Source organism: Melopsittacus undulatus, chromosome Z (genome assembly GCF_012275295.1).
Source record: "Melopsittacus undulatus isolate bMelUnd1 chromosome Z, bMelUnd1.mat.Z, whole genome shotgun sequence".
Taxonomy (NCBI): domain Eukaryota; kingdom Metazoa; phylum Chordata; class Aves; order Psittaciformes; family Psittaculidae; genus Melopsittacus; species Melopsittacus undulatus.
Window position 1 is genome coordinate 37,403,330 of NC_047557.1, and position 24,645 is coordinate 37,427,974.

General features: G+C 39.5%; 1 protein-coding gene across 1 annotated transcript in view; it reads right to left on the reverse strand.

Annotated features, from left to right (window-relative positions):
- The window catches only part of RORB (RAR related orphan receptor B), a 138,471-nt gene that overhangs the window by 27,023 nt on the left and 86,803 nt on the right, over positions 1–24,645 (reverse strand). Inside the window, exons 2-4 of the mRNA XM_005154962.3 lie at positions 13,016–13,101; positions 5,657–5,798; positions 2,253–2,657 (exon numbers count right to left, since the gene is read on the reverse strand). Of these exons, the coding sequence (XP_005155019.1) occupies positions 2,253–2,657; positions 5,657–5,798; positions 13,016–13,101 (633 nt within the window). The remainder of the gene's footprint in view (positions 1–2,252; positions 2,658–5,656; positions 5,799–13,015; positions 13,102–24,645) is intronic.

Below are 24,645 nucleotides of genomic sequence, written 5' to 3' on the forward strand. Positions count from 1 at the left end.
TTAAGAACACTGTAATATGAAATCAATGCATCCCAGTGCTTAGAGTTTTCCTGCTTTGACTGTAAGACTGCAGCATTATAGATGGTCCAACAATCTGTTGTGATATTAGGAGGCATTTTCTGGTTGCTTTTAAACACTGAAAATTTATCCGTGCATTAATCCAAATATTTTGTGGTACATTTCTTCCAGTTTTTCAGTTGTGTCAGCTGATATGTTATACTACACTACCTCTCACTAACACCCTTACCTCTTTGCTGTGGGTGCCACAAATGGCATACAGTAGTATTTGGGTAAAATCCTAGCAATTTAGGAGCCCCCTTTCCAATTTCAAAAGGAAGAGAGGTAACTCCCAACACCTGAATTTTGCTGTCAACTCAGAGACAGGCCTTTTGCTATGTCCTGCTCCCTGTGCTCTGTGCTTTTTGCTGCTGTGTGTTTCTCAGAATGGGAACACTGGGCACATGACACAAGAGGATGAAAGACCGGAAAATGTGGAGTGTGTTTAGGGCTTGCTGTTTTAGGACTTGGAGAAGAAATAAAAGGTGATTATTTAAGGATGCATTATTTCTAAGTGATCCTGCAAGAGATAAAAGTTCAATGATTCTCTAAAGCTCTGTGAGTCAAAAGATCCCACTGACTTCAGTGGGATCCTTTAGCAACTAAGGATATAGTCCTGCGGCCAACCTTTGGGCTCACTTCTGCAACTATGCACAAACCCTCATTCATGGACTATCAGAATTGTCCTGTTTCTGGTACATGCTCTGAATCTCTCTGGGAACATCTGTTTGGTTCAGGGTGCTGCAGGTAAATGGCTCTTATGACTTAAAATTATCTCTCTCATAGCTGGAGTACTGTGAACCACTACTAATAATTGAAGTTTGCACAAGCCATATGTGGGTAATATGCACATGACCACAACAGCTGCGAGGAAAACTTACTAATCCTCTGTACTACTAAGCTGGGGGTGTAGGACTTTACTGGACAGCAGCCTAGGTCAAACAAGATAACAAAACATGTCCCACTAAACAGAGGGGCAGAAAAGCATAACTTTCTCCAAAGCAGATTTGCAATTAAAGTACACAATTTGTTACACAGCTTCCTGTACATGAGCAGCCATGAGTAGAAAATATGCTACAGATTCTAGCTGTGCCTTCATTTTTTTTAATACAACAGTAACTACTTCATACACCCTTTCTGCAATATATATTTGAGTGCATGCCACATCTCCAGGTCCCTCGGTGGGTCTGAGTACACATATAAATTTAGACAACTCAGAATACCTCCATTAGGCATCAAGGCCAGGACAGAATTGTACATGGTTCTTATTATGCGACATTAATTAATTTGTTATGGGTACTCTTGAATATCACCTTCTTTTTTTTTTTTTTCCTCCTTCTTTCTTTTTTAATTAAATTGCATTAATGAAGTGTTACTCTTTGATTATATTCTCAACCACAACTGACTCAGCATACCTCACTTGCTGAGGTCGGAAATACCTAATTAGGATGACAATCTTCTTTCATGTTATTTCTTTATAATAGAAGTAGTGCTTCCAGTTGCGTTGAAGAGGTACAACTAGAGGCATTAGATTAACAGAAATCTGTTGCCTTTCAAAGTCTTGTTTCACAGAGATTTCTTTGCTACTTTTTAAAGAAGAAATAAAGGAACAGGCTCTCAAGGGCATTCAAGCAGAGGAACAAGGATATCTGTGCAACTGCATTGAGAGTTTGTGCACCTCATGAATTCAGTTATCTTGCTCTGCATATATATCCATACACCAGAAGCAGCAAGCTGGTGCTTTTTGACAATAAATACACTAGAATTAGCTTCCACAGGATTCTGGGAGTTGACAAACATATGTATAGATGCATGGCTGAAGAGATCATTTAACCCTGATAGTAATGAGTTAATTTGAAACAATCTTCCCAGTACTAAGTATCACTTGGTTCTGATAGATTCACCACCTGCTTTGATGCTCCTATTTCATAAACAGAACATGAATTGCTGAGTTTAAGAAACTGCATAATTCGAAGATTTTGGTAAAACCAGAACTGCCTCGATACTGTGTCAATTACTGCCAGACTGATTTTCTCTCCATTACTCCCTATACGTGTGTGCACATACACATGTGTGCACAGATAATTATTATGTACCTGTGTATGAAATGCCTATATAATATTTTAATAAAGACAGTATTGCAATATAATTTTTATATATATACATTATACTAGAGGAATGAAAATTTTCCTTACCTATTTCACTCATGGATATCCCCATGGATGCTAATTGCCCGTTGTTGAAAGAGCTATAGGTAAACAAGTTTGGTACAGAGGTGAGGTCATAGATAGGTTCCTGCTTGATCTGTTTGATTCCAGTCATGTCTAACCCAGACTGGTCTGGGGAAGGCTGGGTAGAATCCACGTTATAATAACCCTCAGACTTTGGCAGGTCGATGACGTGCCCATTTGAGTAGGTGCTGCCAGTTTCATTATTCAGGTTGCTCAAGCCATTGCTGATGCTGTTGCTGTAAACCCTGGCGAGGGCTTCTGCCTCACCGCTCTGCTGCTGCCGTTGTTCCTGCAGTCGCTGCTGGTGCTTCTGCACTTCAGCATACAAGCTATCCCTCTGCTTTTTGGACATTCTCCCAAACTTCACAGCTGAAAAGCAAGCACAATGCAAACCACTGTCAACTTTCATTTTTTCTTGATTTCCCTCAATCCCACTATTCTTTTGATATTTACTTGTAGCCATTACTTCTGCTGTGAAAACTTGTCTTTTTTTTCCTGTGGATATGAGAGAGGATGCAAAAGTTTGAACCATATGAATCCCACAAAGGAAAAAGTAATGGGTGCTTGGATTTACAAGGTGATGACAATGATTCCTGTTTGACAGGAGGACCACAGTCAAGCAACTCCCTACTGTGAATGTTTAAAAGACCATGTATCCTTTTACATCTCTGTGTTCACTGAGCAACAACCCAGAGCTGTATGAAATGTACAGTCTATAGATTTATATCCCATGTGATTTACCAACTTTCCACAAACCTTTAAACAGTGCTCTAACAGGATTAGTACTCTGGATGAAAACAAGCCCTAAAGCCTTATTATCTATCACATCCTTTCAATTGGGTGCTATCTTACAGGTTAGAGTTGGAACCTAGAGGAAAATAACAGATTTGAAGGTAAATGGTGCAAATGAATGTAATCTTTTCAACAGGGGAAAGTCTCAGGGATTTACACAATCAATTTACATAATCTCCATGCACAAATCCATGCATTTCTTCTGATGAGAAAAGGAGGAAAAGATCAGAGTGCACATTACTCTTCCCAGGAACAGTGTTCATTACACTGAGATTGAAATTTACAAAAATTACAGGCTGATTGCTGTGGAACTAGGAAGAGTAAATCCACAGCCTACATATACAGTGGGACATAGCTGATTATCCCCCCCTACATCTCCTAATGCTGACTTTGTACTGGGCTAGATCTTGGAATCTCAGAGCAGAGTTTGTTGTTAATTGTGCTCTTCAACAAATGAGGGGTCTAAAATTGTACTCTAAACCAAATAATTCAGCAGAATTTTTCAGAGCACAGATAAGAGGATACTGCTTTGGAAATACTAATTTCTATGTTTTATGAGGTGTATTTTCCAACATTGAGTATTTCCAGTCCATCTATAATTGGAATGAGCTCAGAATCATCAAATTTCTTAGCATAGGATGGGCTTTGCTCTCATTTTTGCTACCCCACAGTTCAGCTATAGTCCTTGGGAAAAGTCTGAGGATGAATGTGAAAAATTTTCAGTAAAGAAAAAGAACAGAAAAGAAAGAGAATAATATGAAAAGGCAGTACCAGAACACAGAGAGACAGCAACCTCTTCAGTTTATTTGCAATTTTTTACGCTAAGATTGCCAATCTCAACTTACTTGCAGCCCTTCACACAGGCTGCAAGCTAGCTCACACGAATACAGACTCCCCCTGGAATCAGCCCACAGTGCAACGCATACTCTTACGGACGATATACAATGACTGTATTTTGAAAAATGCAACAGTGTATTTTCTCCAAATTTAGGGCCTCAGTAGTAAAAACAAAACCCACTGTTTATTCTCATTATATATTCATTAACTGGATTCTCCAGCTGCTGTCAATTAGCACCCTCACTCTGCATGATAAAAATGAATGTTACATAGCTGTGAAGTAAAAATCACATTCAATTTCTCTGTTAAAAAAATCCATACAACCTATTTTAAACTTGCAAGAGCTCTTAAAATTGTTAAGTATAAACATCTTTGCACAAACAATGAGACAAGAAAGTGATGCTGTCAGAAGAATTACTCCCTTTGTATGTACACAGTGATCCCTGAATTATAGGTTGGGAAGACAGTGTTGTCAGTCAAATTAAAACGCTCCTGTGATACCTCAAATCATTGGAAGGTACTACTTTTAGGAGAAAGGCGTGTGCTGTTAAATTATTGAAATGTTACTACTTCAATGTCCTCTGGGAAGAATTGGGAACTAAGGCTTCAAGTAAGGTGCACACTAGGACAAAGATGCTTCAGGGATTAAAGGCTAGACTGTGAGAACCCTTCCAGAGTTGTTTTAGTTAGACATGAGGCACACTGAAGCAGGAAAGACCTACTACAGTCCAAATTTAAAAAAAGTTTATAATCTGTGGAAAGAAATTGCACTTTGAGTAACTTCTCCATCAATGACTGTTAATTCAAATGACACATTTTGTGTAAAGTTTCCAAGACAGGAAACTGCTGTTAGGCAATTGAAATTAACATAATCTGCCTTCAATAAAAGAACATTTTCTTCTCATACTTGCTGACTATTTAAAAAAGATGTGTCCGTGAGCTGAAATCCCCCTGCACCAGCAGTGGTGGCTGGGTCAGGTCAGCTGTCAACAACCTTGGCCAAGCCTCCCACTGACCGCAGCCTCTAGTGCATGTTCTTACTCTGCTGAGCATGTGTTCTCACGCCACAACTTGGAAGGCAGACCAGAGCTCCTCAAAGACCAAAGGATACTGATGTTGGATGCGCGGTGGAGTCTTTTTCTGGTGTAGTGTCCAGTTCAGTGTTAAACTATGAAATGCTTTTTTTTTACAGACCCAGACAGTGACAGGGAGCAATGTAAGGGTAAAATAAATACTTTTTTAGTAATTAAAAATATTTGGTCAAGTGCTCTGAATAAAATAAACAGAACCCCCTAATGCTATCAGGTACAACTTTCTTCTTAACTGCCTATTTACTGTGACAGACCTTTAGAGATCTCAAGGAAAGGGATGCTTTCACACGTTAATATTTAACATTAAGATAACTGTTAATGTTTAATATAAGAGATTATATAAACTGGAATATAAATCTACCTCTCCAGAGGTGACTTTTTGGTGCTTTTGATCAGAACAACACTTTGCACTTCTGACTGTTCCAAACTAATGCTGCTCTCCATTTTGTCATTTCCCCACCCTCCCCATGAAAATAGCATCCTTTGTTAACTGAGTAGCAAAGATACATGTCTCACAGTGTGTGCATTACAAAGCAAGGAGCTTCTCTTCTTTCTTTTTTTCCAGAAACCTACAGGGAGTTTAAGTAAGTCAGCAGTGAAGAAGAATTTCAAAGGGTTTAGGCATGAAGCAGGAAACTGACTCCTTACCATCTCGAGACATTCCCAGGGCAAGACATTTCTGCAGTCGGCAGTGTTGGCAACGATTTCTGTTAGTTCTGTCAATTAAACAGTTTCTCTGCCTTGGGCAGGAGTAAGAGGCATTGTTCTGCTGACTCCTTCGAAAGAATCCCTTTGGACAAGAGAGCAAAAAAGACAGACTATTACGATATGCACGTATGTACATGAACACACACATAAACAGAGAACCATGAAAATTAGTATAACAAACTCTTATTTAGTGCACTGCTACTTATCCTATGGCTTTGCAGACGTGTTTGCCTTGTATAGTGAAAATAAAGAATATTTACTTATAATAAGGAGAATTGTGCTTTATCTGTAAAGAATGTAATTCTACTTTGTTAAAATGCAAATAATAATAACAGTTAAATAATGCATTCTTATTGTGCAATAATGACCATGCATCATCTCAGGTTTGCTGATAGTAGAGCAAAAGCTTGCCAGCATTTGTAAACGGATGATTTCAAAGTACTAGTTCTGACTATTTTTTTCTTCTAATGAGAGAGTGGTAATAATCAGCTTCTAAATGTACAGCATCAAAAGCTGAAGTCTACTGTTCAATTTCACCTGGCAAATGTAAATCTGATCTGGAGTGACCATACACTTCAGGAGTGAAAAGTAATTGAAATTCAAGTATCACAAAAGCACTAGGATTTAATGACTGTATCAAGTAAAACCAACACACAAAGGAGAAAGTAACATCTTTAGTCACTACCATGAGAAAGTAATGATATTTTCTATTTGAATGGAATATAACATTGACCATTTTATCTGTGAAAAAATCTGTCGTTATTCTATCTCCTAGAAGGTTTTTCTGACTATTTTTGGGCTATTAGGCTAAAGATCAGATGGCTAGAAGGAGTATTAACACATACTTAAGGCCTTATGAGCTCCCAAGTGCTTTGAATTACACCAGGAGGTACCATTTTGGTAGCAGTGACATGAAACGGCAGATGTGTCAAGGGAAATGAAACCAAGAGGTGAAGATTAGATGGAGAATGCAAGGGGCAGAAGGCATTTTAAAATATTCTTTTATTTCCTGTAAAATAAAGGACAGGAGGAACAGAGAGTACCAAAACAAAGAAGAGAAGTTTATCAGTCATTTTGGCATCTGTGCACAGGCAGATGCACTGTTGTGCGGTGGGAAAGCTGAAGGACAGCCTAGCCACTGGAGGAAGCCATGAGGAGAAAAAGGGCAGAAAGCATTATTTCTGTAGTTACACTAGTCACCAGAAGTGAGTGATGCCAAAGTGGCTGTGCCTATTCAGGCTGCTTTGCAAGTAGCTCTGAATGGAGCCATAAAGCAAGAGCTGACTTGTATTATCACTGTACAGGCCGACAAGTGGCAATAGACAGCATGGGAATCATGGCAGCCATGTGTTTTGGAGGAGAGTGGGGAAACAAGATGACAGTGTCACAGGGCTAAATTTGCTTGCTATAGGTAGTCCTGTATTCTCACTCAAGCCCTGTTGAACTCAATGAAGATGATGTGGTGTGTCAGTGACAAGAAGGGAGAGGCTGTCCCACTTGGTGTGTCTCACCAAGCAACACCAGCAGCACTAGTTTCTGGGGTTGAGCATGAAGAGACTCACTTCGTCTGGCCTGTGCTCGTTTTGTCAGCAGTTATAGTATATTCAAAATCTAAATTAAGTTTTATGATTTGCACTTTTGAGAACACGGATGTCTTTTAGCGGAACTCTCAGAAAAAATCTGGTGGGGACTTACCTGACCCTGGCTGGCCAAAACTTTCACAAAACTCTGGAGGTGAATTTAAGGCTAAATGGATGCTAGTTGCAGATATATCTGCTCTACTTGCTGTACTTTACAGTCAATTTTGGGTTTCACATACAAAGGATTTTCTGGTTTAAAGATCTAGAACTTAGCAGCTCCTAAGTGGATATGGATTTGAGAAAACAAATGAATTAAATAATGTTACCCTCCCCCTCTCCAACCATCTAGTATTGACTCTGCCTTATTCTGTAATGCTGTTTTTTCTCATTAACATTGATCTAATCTCAGAAGAATTTGTTGGTTCCTTCTTTTCCCCTCTTAGGAAAAAATGAAGGGTTATCTAATAAAATTAATCTACAGCAGGTAATATATTTTTCTGTGAAGACTTTTGTACTCTTTTTCTCCTAAGAAAGAGAGATTTAAATGCTGCCTCACAAAGTACACACAATCCTTTAATTTCATTTTTAAGAGATCTTTATATAGTACTGTCTATATTTACAGAGAATAATTCCATTCGAGAAAGGAGGATGCAGTTCATTACTGAGGAGATATGGTCTCAATGACAGGTTCTGCAATACTCCCAACACTGACAACTCTTCTTGCATCTTGAACAAGTCAGTTTATCCATCACTGACAGTCAGTCTGAAAAGGGAAACGGTCATGCAAACTACTGTCTAAATCATGACAAAAAATCCATAGCAAATATTTTGCAGGCAGGAGAGATGATGAAAGGCTTCTCAGCAAAAGAAGGAGTCATGAAGACAGACGGGATGGAAACCTGTCTTCCATTTTCACCCTTTCAATGATGACAGTGGCAGAGCCACCATTTTCTTCAGTGGGTCCAGCAGGTAATGCCTGTGAGACAGCAGTAATATTTAAGATGCCCCTTAAGCACTTCTAATATGCATTTTCAGTGACATAGCTAATGTAGAGACACAGAGTTAAAGGATTTCCTGTCCCCTGAAATTTGTAGCACTGCCACTGGCAGTACAATCCTGGGACACTGTGCCCTGAGATGCTGCAGCTGTCTGGTGCCTGGATCAGTGTGTGTGCATGCTTTTGGGGTGGTCCTTACCTCCTTCTTCCACACATGGCCACCCTCTTAATCAATGCAGATTTTTAATGCATTCAGACAAAAGAAACCAGAAATGACCAGTGAGTATGTGGTCTGAACAAAGAGTTATTTAATTGGTGGGCAATGAAGAACAGAGCTGCACTGCCTCAGACAGCACTTACCTTAAAACAGAACTCTGACAGACTGCAATGCCTCCCATTGACCCAATGTGAAAACTGACATCTTTTTTCACAACAGGCTCACAAAACCAGATTAGACTAATAGATCTGATACTGCAAAACTGGCACAAAAACAATAGGGTTAAAGGCACTGTAAGTGGAAGAGAAGCTCTTTATCTCAAAAAGCAGTCTACATAGAGAGCTGAGGGGTATCATCTCCTCTTGAGGCACAAATAAGGGCCAGTATTAACTTTAATCACATCTACGGGTGCCTCTGCCCCTAACAGCTCTGTCGGCACTGAGTACTGCGACAAGACAGTACTTTTCTGTTTAAAGCATTTTTCTCCTGTATCTTTTGTGCATATATTTTGAAGTAGCAGTTCAATTAACCTAATCCTGTTTCATACAATCATCATAAGAAGATGCTTACTTTTAATCCAGTGTCAAACTAAGACAGTAAAATGCTGCAAGTTCTGTTTACAATTGTTGACTTTTCTGAAACAAATGTGATATTTCACAATATATTGCTTCTCAATGTGCTGGCATGAAAAGGTTTCTTTTGGGAATGACCGCACCCAAATTTTCAGACTTTTCAGATATTCTAAAATTTTATAAGGCATTAGGTAAATACAGAATTGCTATTTCATTCTATAAATATACACCCACTTTCAAATATAATAGTTTGTGTGCTTCCACAGAGAAGAAATTTGAGATGCTGCCCCTCCATCTTAATGCCTCTACACAAATGCCCGTAGCATGGGGAACAAACAAAAGGAATTAGAGATGTGGGCACATCTACGGGGCTATGATATAATAGGCGTCACCAAGACATGGAATGGCTCCTTTGACTGGAGTGCTGGAATGGAAGGTTACTGGCTTTTTAGAAAAGACAGGCCCAGTAGGAGGGCAGGGGTAGTTGTCCTTTATGTTAGGAATAGGCTGGAGAGTATGGAACTCTGTCTAGGGACAAGTGATCAGTTAACAGAGAGTTTGTGGGTCAGGGTTAAGGGGAAAACAGTGATGGGACACATTACTGTGGGGATATGTTACAGACCGCCTGATCAAGAGGAACCTGTGGATGAAGAACTCTACAGACAAATAGGAAAAGCCTCACACTCACAAGCCCTTGTTCTCATGGGGGACTTCAACCACCCTGACATCTGTTGGGGCAACGGTACAGCCCGGCACAAGCAATCCGGGAGGTTTCTCGATTGTGTGGAAGACAACTTCCTTCTGCAAGCAATAAAGGAGCCGAAGAGGAGAGGTGCTCTGCTTGACCTTGTGCTCACTAACAGGGGGGAAATGTGGTGCTCCAGGGAAGTCTTGGGTGCAGTGATCACAAGATGGTCGAATCTGTGATCCTCAGGACAGTAAGAACAGTGTGCAGCAAGCTCACTGCCCTGGACTTCAAGAGAGCAGACTCTGGCCTCTTCAGGGGAGGATATATATGAGAGGATATATATGGGATATAGCCCTCGAAGGCAGGGGGGCCAGGACTCATGGCTAATATTCAAGGATCACCGGCTACAAGCTCAGGAGTGTTGCATCCTGACTAGAAGGAAGTGCAGCAGGAGGGCCAGGAGACCTCCTTGGATGGATAAGGAGCGGCTGAGAAAAATACACAGCAAAAAAAAGAGGCTTATAAAACGTGGAAGCAAGGACAGGTGGCCTGGGATGAATACAGGAATGTTGTCTGGGAAGTTAGAGACGGGGTTAGGAAAGTTAACGCCCAGTTAGAGCTAAACTTGCCTAGGGATGTTAAAGACAACACACAGGGATTCTATAGGTACGTAGCAAATAAAAGACAGACTAGAGACAAAACAGGCCCTCTCCAGAAGCTATCAGAACTGGCTATCCCGGATTTGGAAAAGGCTGAGGTTCTGAATGACTTCTATGTCTCAGTCTTCACTGCCAAAGGCTCTGACCACACCAACCAAGCCATGGAAGGTGGATGGAGGGACTGTGAAAATGAAGACCTTGGGCCCACTGTACGAGAGGGTCTGGTTCAAGACCATCTTAAGAACCTGAACGTACACAAGTCCATGGGACCTGATGAAATCCATCCGCGGGTCCTGAAGGAGTTGGCAAATGAAGTTGCTAAGCCACTGGCCATCATATTTGAAAAATCACGGTAGTCAGGTGAAGTTCATGACGACTGGAAAAAAGGAAATATAACCCCCATTTTCAAGAAGGGGAAAATGGATGACCCAGGGAACTACAGACCAGTCAGTCTCACCTCTGTGCCTGGCAAAATCTGGGAGCAGATTCTCCTGGAAGGCATGCTAGGGCACATGAAAAACAATGGGATGCTTGGTGACAGCCAGCATGGCTTCACTAAGGGGAAATCCTGCCTGACCAATTTGGTGGCCTTCTATGAGGGGGCTACAGAAATGGTGGACAGGGGTGGAGCAGTTGATGTCATCTACCTGGACTCGTGCAAAGCGTTCGACACTGTCCCACATGACATCCTTGACTCTAAATTGGAGAGACATCAATTTGATAGGTGGACCAGTAGGTGGATAAAGAACTGGCTGGATGGTCACACATAAAGGGTTGTGGTCAATGGCTCAATATCTGGCTGGAAACCAGTAACGAGTGGTGTCCCTCAGGGATCGGTGTTGGGACCGGTCTTGGTCAACATCTTTGTCAGCAACATGGACAGTGGAATTGAGTGTGCCCTCAGCAAGTTTGCTGATGACACCAAGCTGTGTGGTTCAGTTGATATGCTGGAAGGAAGGAATGCCATCCAGAGCGACCTTGACACGCTTGTGAGGTGGGCTGATGCCAACCTCATGAAGTTTAACCATGCCAAGTGCAAGGTCCTACACCTGGGTCGGAGGAATCCCAGACACAGCTACAGGTTGGGCAAAAAGGAAATTCAGTGCAGCCCTGCGGAGAAGGACTTAGGGGTGTTGGTTGATGAGAAAATGAACATGAGCCGGCTTCAGTGTACGCTTGCAGCCCAGAAAGCCAACCGTATTCTGGGCTGCATCAAAAGGAACGTCACCAGCAGGCCGGAGGAGGTGATCCTGCCCCTCTACTCTGCTCTCGTGAGACCTCACCTGGAGTACTGTGTGCAGTTCTCGTGCCCTCAACATAGAAAGGACATGGAACTGTTAGAACAAGTCCAGAGGAGGACCACGAGGATGATCAGGGGACTGGAGCACCTCCCGTATGAAGAGAGGCTGAGAAAGTTGGGGCTGTTCAGCCTGGAGAAGAGAAGGCTGCGTGGAGACCTCATAGCAGCCTTCCAGTATCTGAAGGGGTCCTACAGGGATGCTGGTGAGGGACTATTCATTAGGGACTGTAGTGACAGGACAAGGGGTAATGGGTTGAAACTTAAACAGCAGAGGTTTAGATTGGATATAAGGAAGAAATTCTTTACTGTGAGGGTGGTGAGGTACTGGAATGGGTTGCCCAGGGAGGTTGTGAATGCTCCATCCCTGGCAGTGTTCAAGACCAGGTTGGATGAAGCCTTGAGTGATATGGTTTAGTGTGAGGTGTCCCTGCCCATGGCAGGGGGTTTGGAACTAGATGATCTTAAGGTCCTTTCCAACCCTAAGTACTCTATGATTCTATGATTTCACATTTACAGTCAAAGCTGAAATAGCAACATGTAGTATGAAACTCTGGTTTTCCGTGAGTAATAATGTAACTCCTTCAATAATAGAGTATTTTTGGGGTGAAAACTAAAGCCTTTTTTGTCTTGGCTTGGGGTCTAATTTGTACTATTTGAAATAATGCCTGTGGTAATACATTAATACGACTAAGTATCCTGGAAAAGGTGGTTGTTTTTTTCCCTGTCCTATTTTTTTTAACCTCCAGTTCCCAGCAACTGCTCTGTGCGGGAGCCTATAAGGAAGAAAGCAAAGGATCCTTTTACACTACTTAGAATGTAAGGCATTTTTTCTCCTAGAGATTACAATTTGCCTGCAGAGAATACAAAGAGGATAAAATAGGACCAAACTGACACCTGTAAGCTTTTAAGATGTTGAACTGAGATACCGCACCAACTTCTAATGCTACTCAGGTTGTATAGGAAACAAGAAAACCATTTCTCAAGTTGATTTAAGGTAGAACAGGTGCGACTTACAGTTTTCAGCCTCTGTACCAGCACTTAAACTGCATCAGATGTGGTAAGCTCATGTTTCAAATGGGGAGTTAACTGTAAAGACTTATTTGATGAAAAGAAAAGCAACTAGTAAAGTTAGCTATGAAACACATCTATACCAGCAAGAGGCTTTACAGCCTTTGTCACCACTTTATGAAAGCATGAAAGCATGTAAGAGTGCAATGTGTATTATTGCACCCTTTGCTTGAGGCTAATGCAGATGTTGATGACTATGCTGTATTAAAATCTCATACCTTGCATCCTTCACATGTGATGACTCCATAGTGTATCCCAGAGGACTTATCACCACAAATTTTGCAAGGTATCACTTCAATTTGTGCTGAAAAAGAAAACATGACAAACATTCTGAGTAAATAATTCTACTTAATTTCTTTCTCAAATGAAGATCTTGAAAACTATAGCTAGACATCAGGCAATCTCATCACCCTCCTGACAATATCAAACTGCTTTGTATTATACTGTCTATTTCTAAACACTTTTACTTGAATTTTAATTGCTTTATCTTATGTAGCTTCTACCATAGCCCACAAAACGCTTCAACAAGTTTAAATATCTCAGGATTAGCAAGTTTTCCCTCATATTCACATTTCTTGTTTTTACTTGTTAATTTCATCATTATTGCTAATGACAGTCATCAGGGCTCCTAAATAATTTTACAGATTGTTCTTGGTTACACATTTCAAGTATTTATGACTTCTCACTTTGTAGAATTACATATAGTATTGATGAATTTTGACGCATTTTTGAAGCAGTAAAGGTGACGAAGTTTTCACATCCTTCAGATTATGGCTTCAAGACATGCAAAGATACCAGTCCCATTGATAGAGCTAAGTTTGCAGGCAGTTGCTTAATATCTTCTCTTTGAGCTCCTTGTTTCAGTACAGGCAGGCAAGGCTCACAGCAGCCAGTGGCTGTGTGCTGGAAAAGGCATGTACTATCTGAAAATGTTTGAATACGGATATGCTTCATATCCTGTTTTAAACATAAAGGTAATTTAATTCAGAGAAGGAAAACATATTCCTTTTTTTTTTCTTCCTTCATAGTTTTTTCTTGCCTCAACTGCTTTGAATCCTCTGTGCATTTCCTTTACAACACTGTAAAAGGACAAACTCTGAAATGTAGGGAAGGACTGTGCCTTTATTCTATTTAGGTGCATTGCGAATAAGTGGAAGATCTATTTGTTTTCCCTTTCAGATATGCTGCCTCTAATCAAGCACATTTTTAGCCAAGGCTTAGGCAAGTGAACCATTTTTAAATTGCACCTAATCCAGGATGGATAGAATTATTTTCATTGTATTAAATAGTAAACTGTTGCTAATATATTCTGGATGGAGACAACCCAGAACCAAAATATTTCCTGTCTTTTTACTAAAGTTCATATCTAGAAATAAAATTTCATATGTCATCCACAATTTTGGAGTTAGCTTCTGTATCCTATTTTGTTTTCATGAACTAGGCAGTGGTAGTTTCTTTCCCTTCTTAAGGAACTAATATACATTAGCTATCCTGGCATGACAGATGCATAAAAAAGAAGGAGATTCCCTACAGAAAAGCATCTACAGTTCCTTGGCAATTTTGCCAGGTTATCTTGCTCAAAAATTCCTATGCTTTATCCCTGTTGAGATAATGGAAACATTTTAATATATGCCTCCAGGTATTGCCCTGTGAGAGGCTAGTTGGAGTAACTGCTCACAGGTCTCTGAGAATCATACAGAGGGAGAAAGGCTCAACTCTGGGATCACACACTGCTTTATGCTGACAAGCCTCAAAGACGTGTCAATGTCAGAGGGAAGAACTGCAGTTGGGAATGTGAGGAGATCTTCAGGAAAAGCCAAGACAAAGGGATAAAAAAAACCTCAACACCCAAACAATATGAAAGCACTTTTAACGTGACTTGCATATACATCTGTAACTAAGAACAGAGCACTAAAAATGGAGATGGAAGAATTGATCCTGTGACACTTGTTGCATTTAGCACAGTACTCATTTCTGTGAGCAATCAGTAATTCCATGCATTGAAATTATAAGCACTATGTTCATGGTAAATATCTATGGACCAGGTCACTAAATTCTAAGGATCCAGGTTTTGATAAATATGAAATGAATACTTTATAGACTTGCCACTCATCAGTTAATTCAAACCCTTATTCGAAATTAACCGTTCTATAAATTAGTAAGTACATGATGTCTAGGAAATTGCTGCCATGGCTCCTTAGAGGGCTCACAGAAAAGACAGTATCTTTAGGACACACAAAGTATTTGAAGAAGTCTGGAAAACTAGACTCTGCTACTGTCTCTATGGCATTTGTTTTTGTTCATAAGACAGCAGAACAATTTAAGGATTCTTAACAGAAAACTTGAGTCATTAATTGTATAAGCCAGATGAAAAAGAAGACACTGTATTGCCGGAAACCTCTTGAATTACTGTAGTTAATACCCAGTGTACCAGGTTTCTTTTGCAGATTTAATGGTTGTCAGAGGCTACTACACCTTTTTCACATTGCATCTTTGATAAGCCACATATAATATTATGCTGTTTTTCTTCTTCCCTTCTGTTCTTAAACCAACAAACAGTTTAGGGACTTGTATATCCTACCTTCATACCTATTACAAAATAAGCAGCTTGCTTTGGAATCCCTTACATGTATAAAAAGTACTGATTCAGTACAGCTTCCTCAATATTTAGGCAAAAAAAGTTATGAACTAATAACACCATGATAACTTTAGGCAGCACAGGAATAGAACTTACTTTCTCCCAGTGTAGTAAACATGAATAAGGAATAAACAAGGAATAAGAACAAATCTGCTTCTCTCCGCTTTTAAAAGGCTTCCATTTGCATTCCTACCCATCAACATTCATAGCACAAATACGAATAATGATTCCTGCCTGTTTTCAAGCAAGAACACAGGTCTCAACTGTCCATTTGTCCAATTTTTCAATAATCATGTTCAGTTTTCACCCTGTCTTGACATGTATTGCTTGATGAAAGCCGGAAAAACACCACCCCCCTAATGTCTAAGAAAAAATGCATAATATTTGGATATATGCTCCATTGTGATTGCTCCTTTTCACCCACTGAGCTTCACTCATCAGTACCACAGGATGATCCTGTCTCTCTGAAGTATTAATCTCTTATTTTATACTTAAGTTTAACTTTCTTTCTGGATGAGATCTGCCCTTAGTTTAATACGGCACCCTACAAATTAGAGTGCTGCAATGGTAATTAATTAATTCTACATGACTAGCAATAATAATCCTCAGATGCTGAGTTTACCACCTGGAACTTAATTCATTCTCTTAGGACAACAGGAAGAAGGGGAAAATCTATTGAGGAAGCAAATGCAAAATCATAGAATCATAGAGTAGTTTGAGTTGGAAAGGACATCAACATCAGTTGTTCCAACCTCTCTGCCATGGGCAGGACACCTCAAACTAAACCATGTCACCCAAGACTTCGTCCAACCTGGTCTTGAATATCACCAGGGATGGAGCATTCACTACCTCCCTGGGCAACCCATTCCAGTACCTCACCACCCTCACAGTAAAGAATTTCTTCATTATATCCAATCTAAACCTCTGCTGTTTAAGTTTCAACCCATTACCCCTTGTCCTGTCACTACAGTCCCTAATGAATAGTCCCTCACCAGCATCCCTGTAGGACCCCTTCAGATACTGGAAGGCTGCTATGAGGTCTCCACGCAGCCTTCTCTTCTCCAGGCTGAACAGCCCCAACTTTCTCAGCCTCTCTTCATACGGGAGGTGCTCCAGTCCCCTGATCATCCTCGTGGTCCTCCTCTGGACTTGTTCTAACAGTTCCATGTCCTTTCTATGTTGAGGGCACGAGAACTGCACACAGTACTCCAGGTGAGGTCTCACGAGAGCAGAGTAGAGGGGCAGGATCACCTCCTCCGGCCTGCTGGTGACGTTCCTTTTGATGCAGCCCAGAATACGGTTGGCTTTCTGGGCTGCAAGCGTACACTGAAGCCGGCTCATGTTCATTTTCTCATCAACCAACACCCCTAAGTCCTTCTCCGCAGGGCTGCACTGAATTTCCTTTTTGCCCAACCTGTAGCTGTGTCTGGGATTCCTCCGACCCAGGTGTAGGACCTTGCACTTGGCATGGTTAAACTTCATGAGGTTGGCATCAGCCCACCTCACAAGCGTGTCAAGGTCGCTCTGGATGGCATTCCTTCCTTCCAGCATATCAACTGAACCACACAGCTTGGTGTCATCAGCAAACTTGCTGAGGGCACACTCAATTCCACTGTCCATGTTGCTGACAAAGATGTTGACCAAGACCGGTCCCAACACCGATCCCTGAGGGACACCACTCGTTACTGGTTTCCAGCCAGATATTGAGCCATTGACCACAACCCTTTATGTGTGACCATCCAGCCAGTTCTTTATCCACCTACTGGTCCACCTATCAAATTGATGTCTCTCCAATTTAGAGTCAAGGATGTCATGTGGGACAGTGTCGAACGCTTTGCACGAGTCCAGGTAGATGACATCAACTGCTCCACCCCTGTCCACCATTTCTGTAGCCCCCTCATAGAAGGCCACCAAATTGGTCAGGCAGGATTTCCCCTTAGTGAAGCCATGCTGGCTGTCACCAAGCATCCCATTGTTTTTCATGTGCCCTAGCATGCCTTCCAGGAGAATCTGCTCCCAGATTTTGCCAGGCACAGAGGTGAGACTGACTGGTCTGTAGTTCCCTGGGTCATCCATTTTCCCCTTCTTGAAAATGGGGGTTATATTTCCTTTTTTCCAGTCGTCATGAACTTCACCTGACTACCGTGATTTTTCAAATATGATGGCCAGTGGCTTAGCAACTTCATTTGCCAACTCCTTCAGGACCCGCGGATGGATTTCATCAGGTCCCATGGACTTGTGTACGTTCAGGTTCTTAAGATGGTCTTGAACCAGACCCTCTCGTACAGTGGGCCCAAGGTCTTCATTTTCACAGTCCCTCCATCCACCTTCCATGGCTTGGTTGGTGTGGTCAGAGCCTTTGGCAGTGAAGACTGAGACATAGAAGTCATTCAGAACCTCAGCCTTTTCCAAATCCGGGATAGCCAGTTCTGATAGCTTCTGGAGAGGGCCTGTTTTGTCTCTAGTCTGTCTTTTATTTGCTACGTACCTATAGAATCCCTGTCTGTTATCCTTAACATCCCTAGGCAAGTTTAATTCTATCTTGGCCTCGGAATTCTAACTGGGCCTTATAATTCTAACTGGGCCATCTCACACATTTGAAGTGAACACTTAGATAAAAACAAATATGTATGTAAAACCATCTTCAAACCAAACATTTTCTATTTTCTCAAATGCTGCCTCCAAAGCTATAAATAAAAAAGTACACTGAGCTAATTTTATTTTTTGTTTGGGTGATCGTTTTTTTTAACCAGCAGAAAATTTTACTCATGTGTACGAAATTCATTATCTTAAAACTGTGTAAATCTGTAAGGAGGTATATAGTTTATTTGCTAAATTCCTCTTGAAACAAGGAGTCAAAAAGGGAGCTAATGCTTCTGTTTTGTACTTTGTGAGGACTGCCACTCTGATGCATATGTTGTGTAGATGCATATATTAACTAGAAAAAAAGCAAAGGTCACATTTTCTATAATCTCAGTTTAACATCTGAGGAACTTCATTTGGGTGATACTATAATATCCCAGGCCTGTAGCTCTGGTTCCAAGGGGAAAAAAGATTTAGGCTTTCGATATTTTAGTTCTTGATCAAAAGAGATAATAAAGCATGCTGGGCATGAACTTTGAAGAGGAAGTCCTCTTTCTAATTTGTTGCTACAGGAGGGATTGCACTTGGAAACTTCAAGGGTAATCAGGGAACTGAGAGCAAAGAAAAATAAAAGCAGCTCCTTCACCTTCTAGGGATTCCCATCATCCTTAAGCTGGAGCTCTCTGAGAAATGCTAGTAGATTGATGCAGTTCACTTTCATGTTTGTATCCCTAAGTGATTTTAAATTAAGTATACTCAGCATTTTTATCTAGTTGCCATCTCTGCTTTTTTTATCTTGGCCTCTGTGAGTAAATGAGGTTTTTTCCCTTGAATTTTACCATCAATATATGTTTCCACTTTAAGTTAGACTGCCAAGTAGATCTTGGTAACTCCCTTGCCACTGCATTAGGTATGCTGTGGCTTCACAGCAAGACTTCAGGTGCTTTGCATTTGTAGTTAATACCTGAAAATATAGAGCTGAGATTATTAGTTATGTTTTCAGCCTCTATCAATACCTCATGCAGTGAGAGCAACATAGTTAGCAATACCTCAGCAGGCTAATTAATGCTAGCTAACGTAAATTAATGTGTCCGTAGATATATCTGCTGTCAGCCATACCTCAAATGAGACAATAGAGTAAGCAGATATGACAGAATTCACCCAGGAAAATATTTTCATAGTATCTAAGGTTTTTCACACAGTGGTACACACAACTTTGTGAGTCTGGATCCTGGACTTTGTAGGAACTACAAAGACTGTCAGGTCCACTCTGCCCAAGGCCCTCTCTGCATGTGCAGCAAGGCTGATGATTCCCAAATATGACAGTCCTACAGCTCATGGGCAGAGATGTACTAATTCCCCAGAAGCAGAAGTCCTTGTATATCTATATGTCTCACTAGGCAAAGAGAGTAGATTTGACCTATATATGATCTGTAAAAACTTGTCATGAATTTCAAGGTAAGTGGTAGCCTTGGAGGATGGATACTGAGAAATCTGATAAATTATTGCTCAAAATAGAGGGGCGATAGATTACTGCTAAAAAGATTGTTTTTGCCAGAAATCCACGCAATTTTCAGGTCTGATTTATTTTGTGATCTTACAGTTTCAGTAGATTTTTTTTTAGCTTATAATCAATGCCAATTGAAAGTTTTTTTTCTGTGACATGTTTCTTTTCCCTTCCCATTCTATGATTTTCCAATGGGGAAAAAAAAATACTGAGCTGTACACCAACTTTTCTTACAAATCAACTCTGCCCTTTATTGAATGGTAATTCTAAGGACTGCTAGAACAAACCCTTTTAAAACCTCAAGATTATTTTGATGAAAATAAAAGTCTTTATGTGCATAATTATTGTGTGCCTTTAAAATTCATTTTTTCCCAAAGGAAAAGTAAGATCAAACATTAGAAATATGCATGATAATATCTGTAGACTGATGAAAAGTTTCAAAATTACATGTTATATATTAGCCTTTTTGCAGGTTTTACATACGAAGGAGATATGTTTATATCTGTACTGTAGATACACACTTTGTAAGACTTTTTGTAACATTTTCATGGCCATAATAACGTTTGCAGACTATTGTCAGAAGCTTTGAAGCAGACAGATGAAGTAATAGTTCAAATGATTATGACTGCTCCAGAGACAAAAGTAATCTCCAAAGTGCTCATATGATCTCATCTTTTTGTATCTTAGTGTTACATTTTGGAACAAGTCTGGAAAGATTACTTGCCTTTCCATTCAGCATAGGAGGTGAAATTATAGGAAAAAAAAATGTGTGCAGTAAAACAACCTTTTCCCATCACAATAAGAATGGAAATGGGAAAAAAATGTTTTTGTTCACATGCCCTTTCTTTCCTTTGTGAATTGTAACTACAATAGATCTAGCAGTGTTATTTAACAATTTATGAATAGTAAAAAGTTGCTATGCTTATGATGGTCCAAGGATATAGATGAGATGAGATTTTCAGATAGATGAAATTTCTTTTATTAGACCAAGGGATACATTCTTTAGAAAAGAAATGCTTTTGGACCCCTAGGTTTTTATCACACCTTAGATAGGAACAAAGGACTTCAAGATTAAAACAGGTTAAGGATAATTGCACAGAGCTGAATTTCATTATGCTAATCAATTAGAAAAGCTGCAAGATTTGCAAGGCTGGATGATTCTCTGTGGCGCAAAGCTAGCTGTGAGCAAGAGAGCCATAAAAGTCTTAAGAACAGTGACATGATGCTGTGAGATAATTGATATATTCTTATTTTTGATTGCCAATCTTTTTTTTTTTCTGCAGAAGGGATTATTTTAATGAGTTAAAAACATTCATAAATTAACAGAAAATCTGGATTTCCAGGGAGTTATTACATGATCTTTCATGGACTACAAAAAAAAGCTATGCAGGTTTTTTTTTTTTTTTTTTTTTTTTTTTTTTTTTTGCCAAGAATGGCAAACCAACAGTCAGTGAAACACCAGGAGTTTAGGAAGATGCCAAAGCCACACAAATTGCTACCTAGCAGCTTGTTTGTTTCTTTATTTTGGACAAGACAAGAGTGGTTGAAGTGCATAAGAAGCACAACTGTTTAAGGTTGTCCTGGACTTTTGTGGCAAGATTCGTGAGCAGGGAGAGTAGCAGAAGAGATGCAGAACTGCTAACACGAGTACAGCCTAGTGTCCAGATCAAAAAAGACAAAAATCAACTTCCTTTCAGAATCTATGGCTCAAAGGTAGCCCCCTGAAAAAATCTGCTTGATGGGATCAGAAAGGGTCAAACAGTAAGTTAACTTTGGCATTTCACGTAGAACTCTGTAAATCTGTAGGAGAGCATTTTTTTTGTTGCCTCTCAACATGGGCTTCTCTATATTAATCTATGAACTCTTTCCCCTAGTAGTTCATGTGCATGGAAATTACATGCATAACTTCAAAGGATGGTGCTACAGTAAACCAAGTTACCACACAACCAAACCAGGTTGCCAAACCAATGATTTGGGCTCCATAGTTTAAATCAGGAGATTTAATTAAATTCTCAAAACCTTACCCTGGGCCCCATAAAGAGCCTTATTCACAGGAGAAGATTTAAATGTATAAGAAATGCAGAATTATTACTGTACAGTTTATACTTCCCTAAAAGACTAAAGCAATGGTTCTGCTGACACTGCACACTTTCCCTAAAGAGATTATTATGGTAATCCAAAATATTATACTACCCAAGCTATCTTATATTTGAGCTCATCAGATCCAATGTTCTGCAAATAATCTCTAGCAGCTTTACCTAGTATTTATATAAGCTGGTCAGAATGGCTATTTGAGCAGTGATGACCATGTTTTCTATGCAATTCTCTATACAGTAAATGTGCATTTGCTCAAAAAATAGAAGCCTATACAGAAAATATATCTCACACACAATGTTCTTTCCTATGAGAAGTACATTTCGTATTTACTTGGCATACCTATTTGTCATAATATGTGGATGTTTCACTTAAATGGTTTACAATATAGTAGGCATTCAGCAGAGCAAATTCTGTTCTTCCTTACTTGTCTTTACTCAAGAAACCTACTCCGAGTGAGCCGAATGTTTCTAAATTACTGTTTCCTGATAGACAAGTAGTCGTGGCTATTTATTTTTTAATCTCTTCTGGATAAATGGATTAATGAACTTTGCAAGTGAAGAGCCAAGATAGCATGATAAAATATTTACAGTCCATTTTGCTTTTTGAGAGCTGACTGGAGTTGTCATATAGTACTCACCATCTCAGTGGGAATTCTTTGTTAGATATGCATAGGTCACTGCTGTACAGTTCCAAAGCCTAGCAGCACAGAGAGATGTTGCAGGAACAGGCTCTGATGACCTGTTTTTTAAGGCTGTGGGATCACAGATGACCTTATCTTTCCTCACACCCAAACAGTATTATTGTTTGCTGGAGTGGCATGGAAATGAATTTAAAACTTCAGCTTGCAGTAAAAGGAAGGTGTACTGCTTATTCTTAGCTCTGTCTGTGGCAGCACCCTCTTCTCCATGTCTTTGCTAGCGGACTGCAGCTGCAGCATATACACAATTCTTGTATCCTCCTCCTTTTCCCCTCCTACTAATACTGTTTTCTTCTAGTGTTCCCAGTTTCCTATACTTCCAGTAACACTCAAACCCAGAATTTGATGCCATGCAAAATCATCAAAGGAAATGAGGACTACTGCAAAGTTCAGGTCTGCACACAGAATGAGCTGACAAGCAGCAGTTCGGGTATTCATGACTCAGTTGCCACTAAACGGGGCCTGAAGCCAGTCGATGTACAAACAGAGGCTTCAAGGATAATCCTAATTAACTCATCTTTTACAACTGTCTGTTTTCTGAACTACTTCTCAAGTGCTTGCTCCAATAAAGGGAAGAAAGGCTGCACTAACAGCTGGGATGGACAGCTGTAAGAGACAGCAAAGGTATGGGTGCTAGTAATGCAATAGTACAGTGAATGATTAAGGACTTAGAAGCTTTGTTTAATCTGTGGATGCACATAAAATAGAGTTGCTGGACCTACAAAGAATGCAGCTTCAGACAAAATAACAACTGGGTGAGAGTCTTCTCCTATTTTCCCACGTTTTTTTTTTTCTTTTCCCAATATTTATATTTAATGCAAACGTTATCTGCAAAATATTAAATACAGAGTTTTAAATGCTTTCTCCTGGAAATTTATAACAGAATCAAACATTTAAATCTCTTTTCTGTAAGTGAGTTCACCATTCAAATAGCTGGATGTTTCATATTATTCTATTTCTGATTTTATAGACATCTCAGTAGGTTCTAATTTTTATAAACAAAATATTGAAGACGAAAGAAAAGAGGTTGAGATAAAAAAAAGTCCAAACCTAATAGATACACAACAGGAATAATTAGGGCCATTTTTAAGATTTCTAAACCTTTTTCAAAATGTCAGCTTTAGTAGGAACAAAAAAACCACTTCAGAGTCCGGAAATCATTGGATGGGCATGCATGAAACATCTAATAACTTCATATCTTGTGTGCATCTTTAAAAAACAAATTTGATTTTCTTTTGTAACCATTGTTACAGCTACCTGAAACACTGTATCTAGTATACTGTACCCAAAGACGGCATATTACTTTACAAGTTTTGAAAATGTGACTTAAAATGACTTAAAGGCAATTTAAAAGCATACTCAGCTTTTGCAAATGTTGAAAAATTTTATTTTCCAACTTTTCTCTCTCTTCTACACATATTATAGAAGAGATACAGAAAAAAACTTTCACATCTCACGATGTGTAACAATGATATGTTTCATACAATAAGTATTCTGCTGTGGAAATCACATATAAAGTAAAATAATGTTTCTTTTGCTTTATCAATTAGCCCAATGCCTTATTCATTAAAATGACAATCTTGCATGACTGCAAGATTGCTTAAACACGTAATTACATTAATTGATCATATCCTCAATTTCTCCCAAATACTACATACCAGTATGAATTTTTATAGTTGTATCACTTGCTGTGTCAGGTAAATGTTACATTTCTGGAAATTTAGGCCTGGGAGGTTTTTTTTATCTCATACTGAAAATTAAGCACAAAAGGTAGCCCAACAATAAGCAGGAAAGAAGTATATATACACTCTTGATCACCTAAAGATGTGCATTTAAGTAGATTAACTACTCCTCCCAGTACTTTCTACTCTTGTTTTGTGGAACGTTTCTTATTTTTGAAATCTTTGTAAATCTATTTGTCCATGCTTAATTATACTGTTTTCTGAGCTCCATACACAAGTTGTCAAGAAAATTTTAGCTGATTTGACTATTACAAACATAAAGTACGATTAACAATACTTTGGTGAATCACAGGGTGTGATACAACTTAAAAACACAAAGCATTTTCGTAAACTAAATATATTGTATATTTGCAGTCCTGATGAACCAGTAATTAATGCAGCTTTTAATGTAGGTTTTACAGTTTAAAGCTTCTTGCCAAAACAGCTAACTGTAATGCTCAAGGAAAAGTTGAGAGGGAAGAATATATATGCTCAGTTTATGTCTTAATTTTTATTAATGAGCATGATTCAGTACCAAAACCCTTCTTAAAAATAGTTTCTGCCCCTCCTCCCCCTTCTGTTTTGGGATTGTGGTTTTTTTGTTG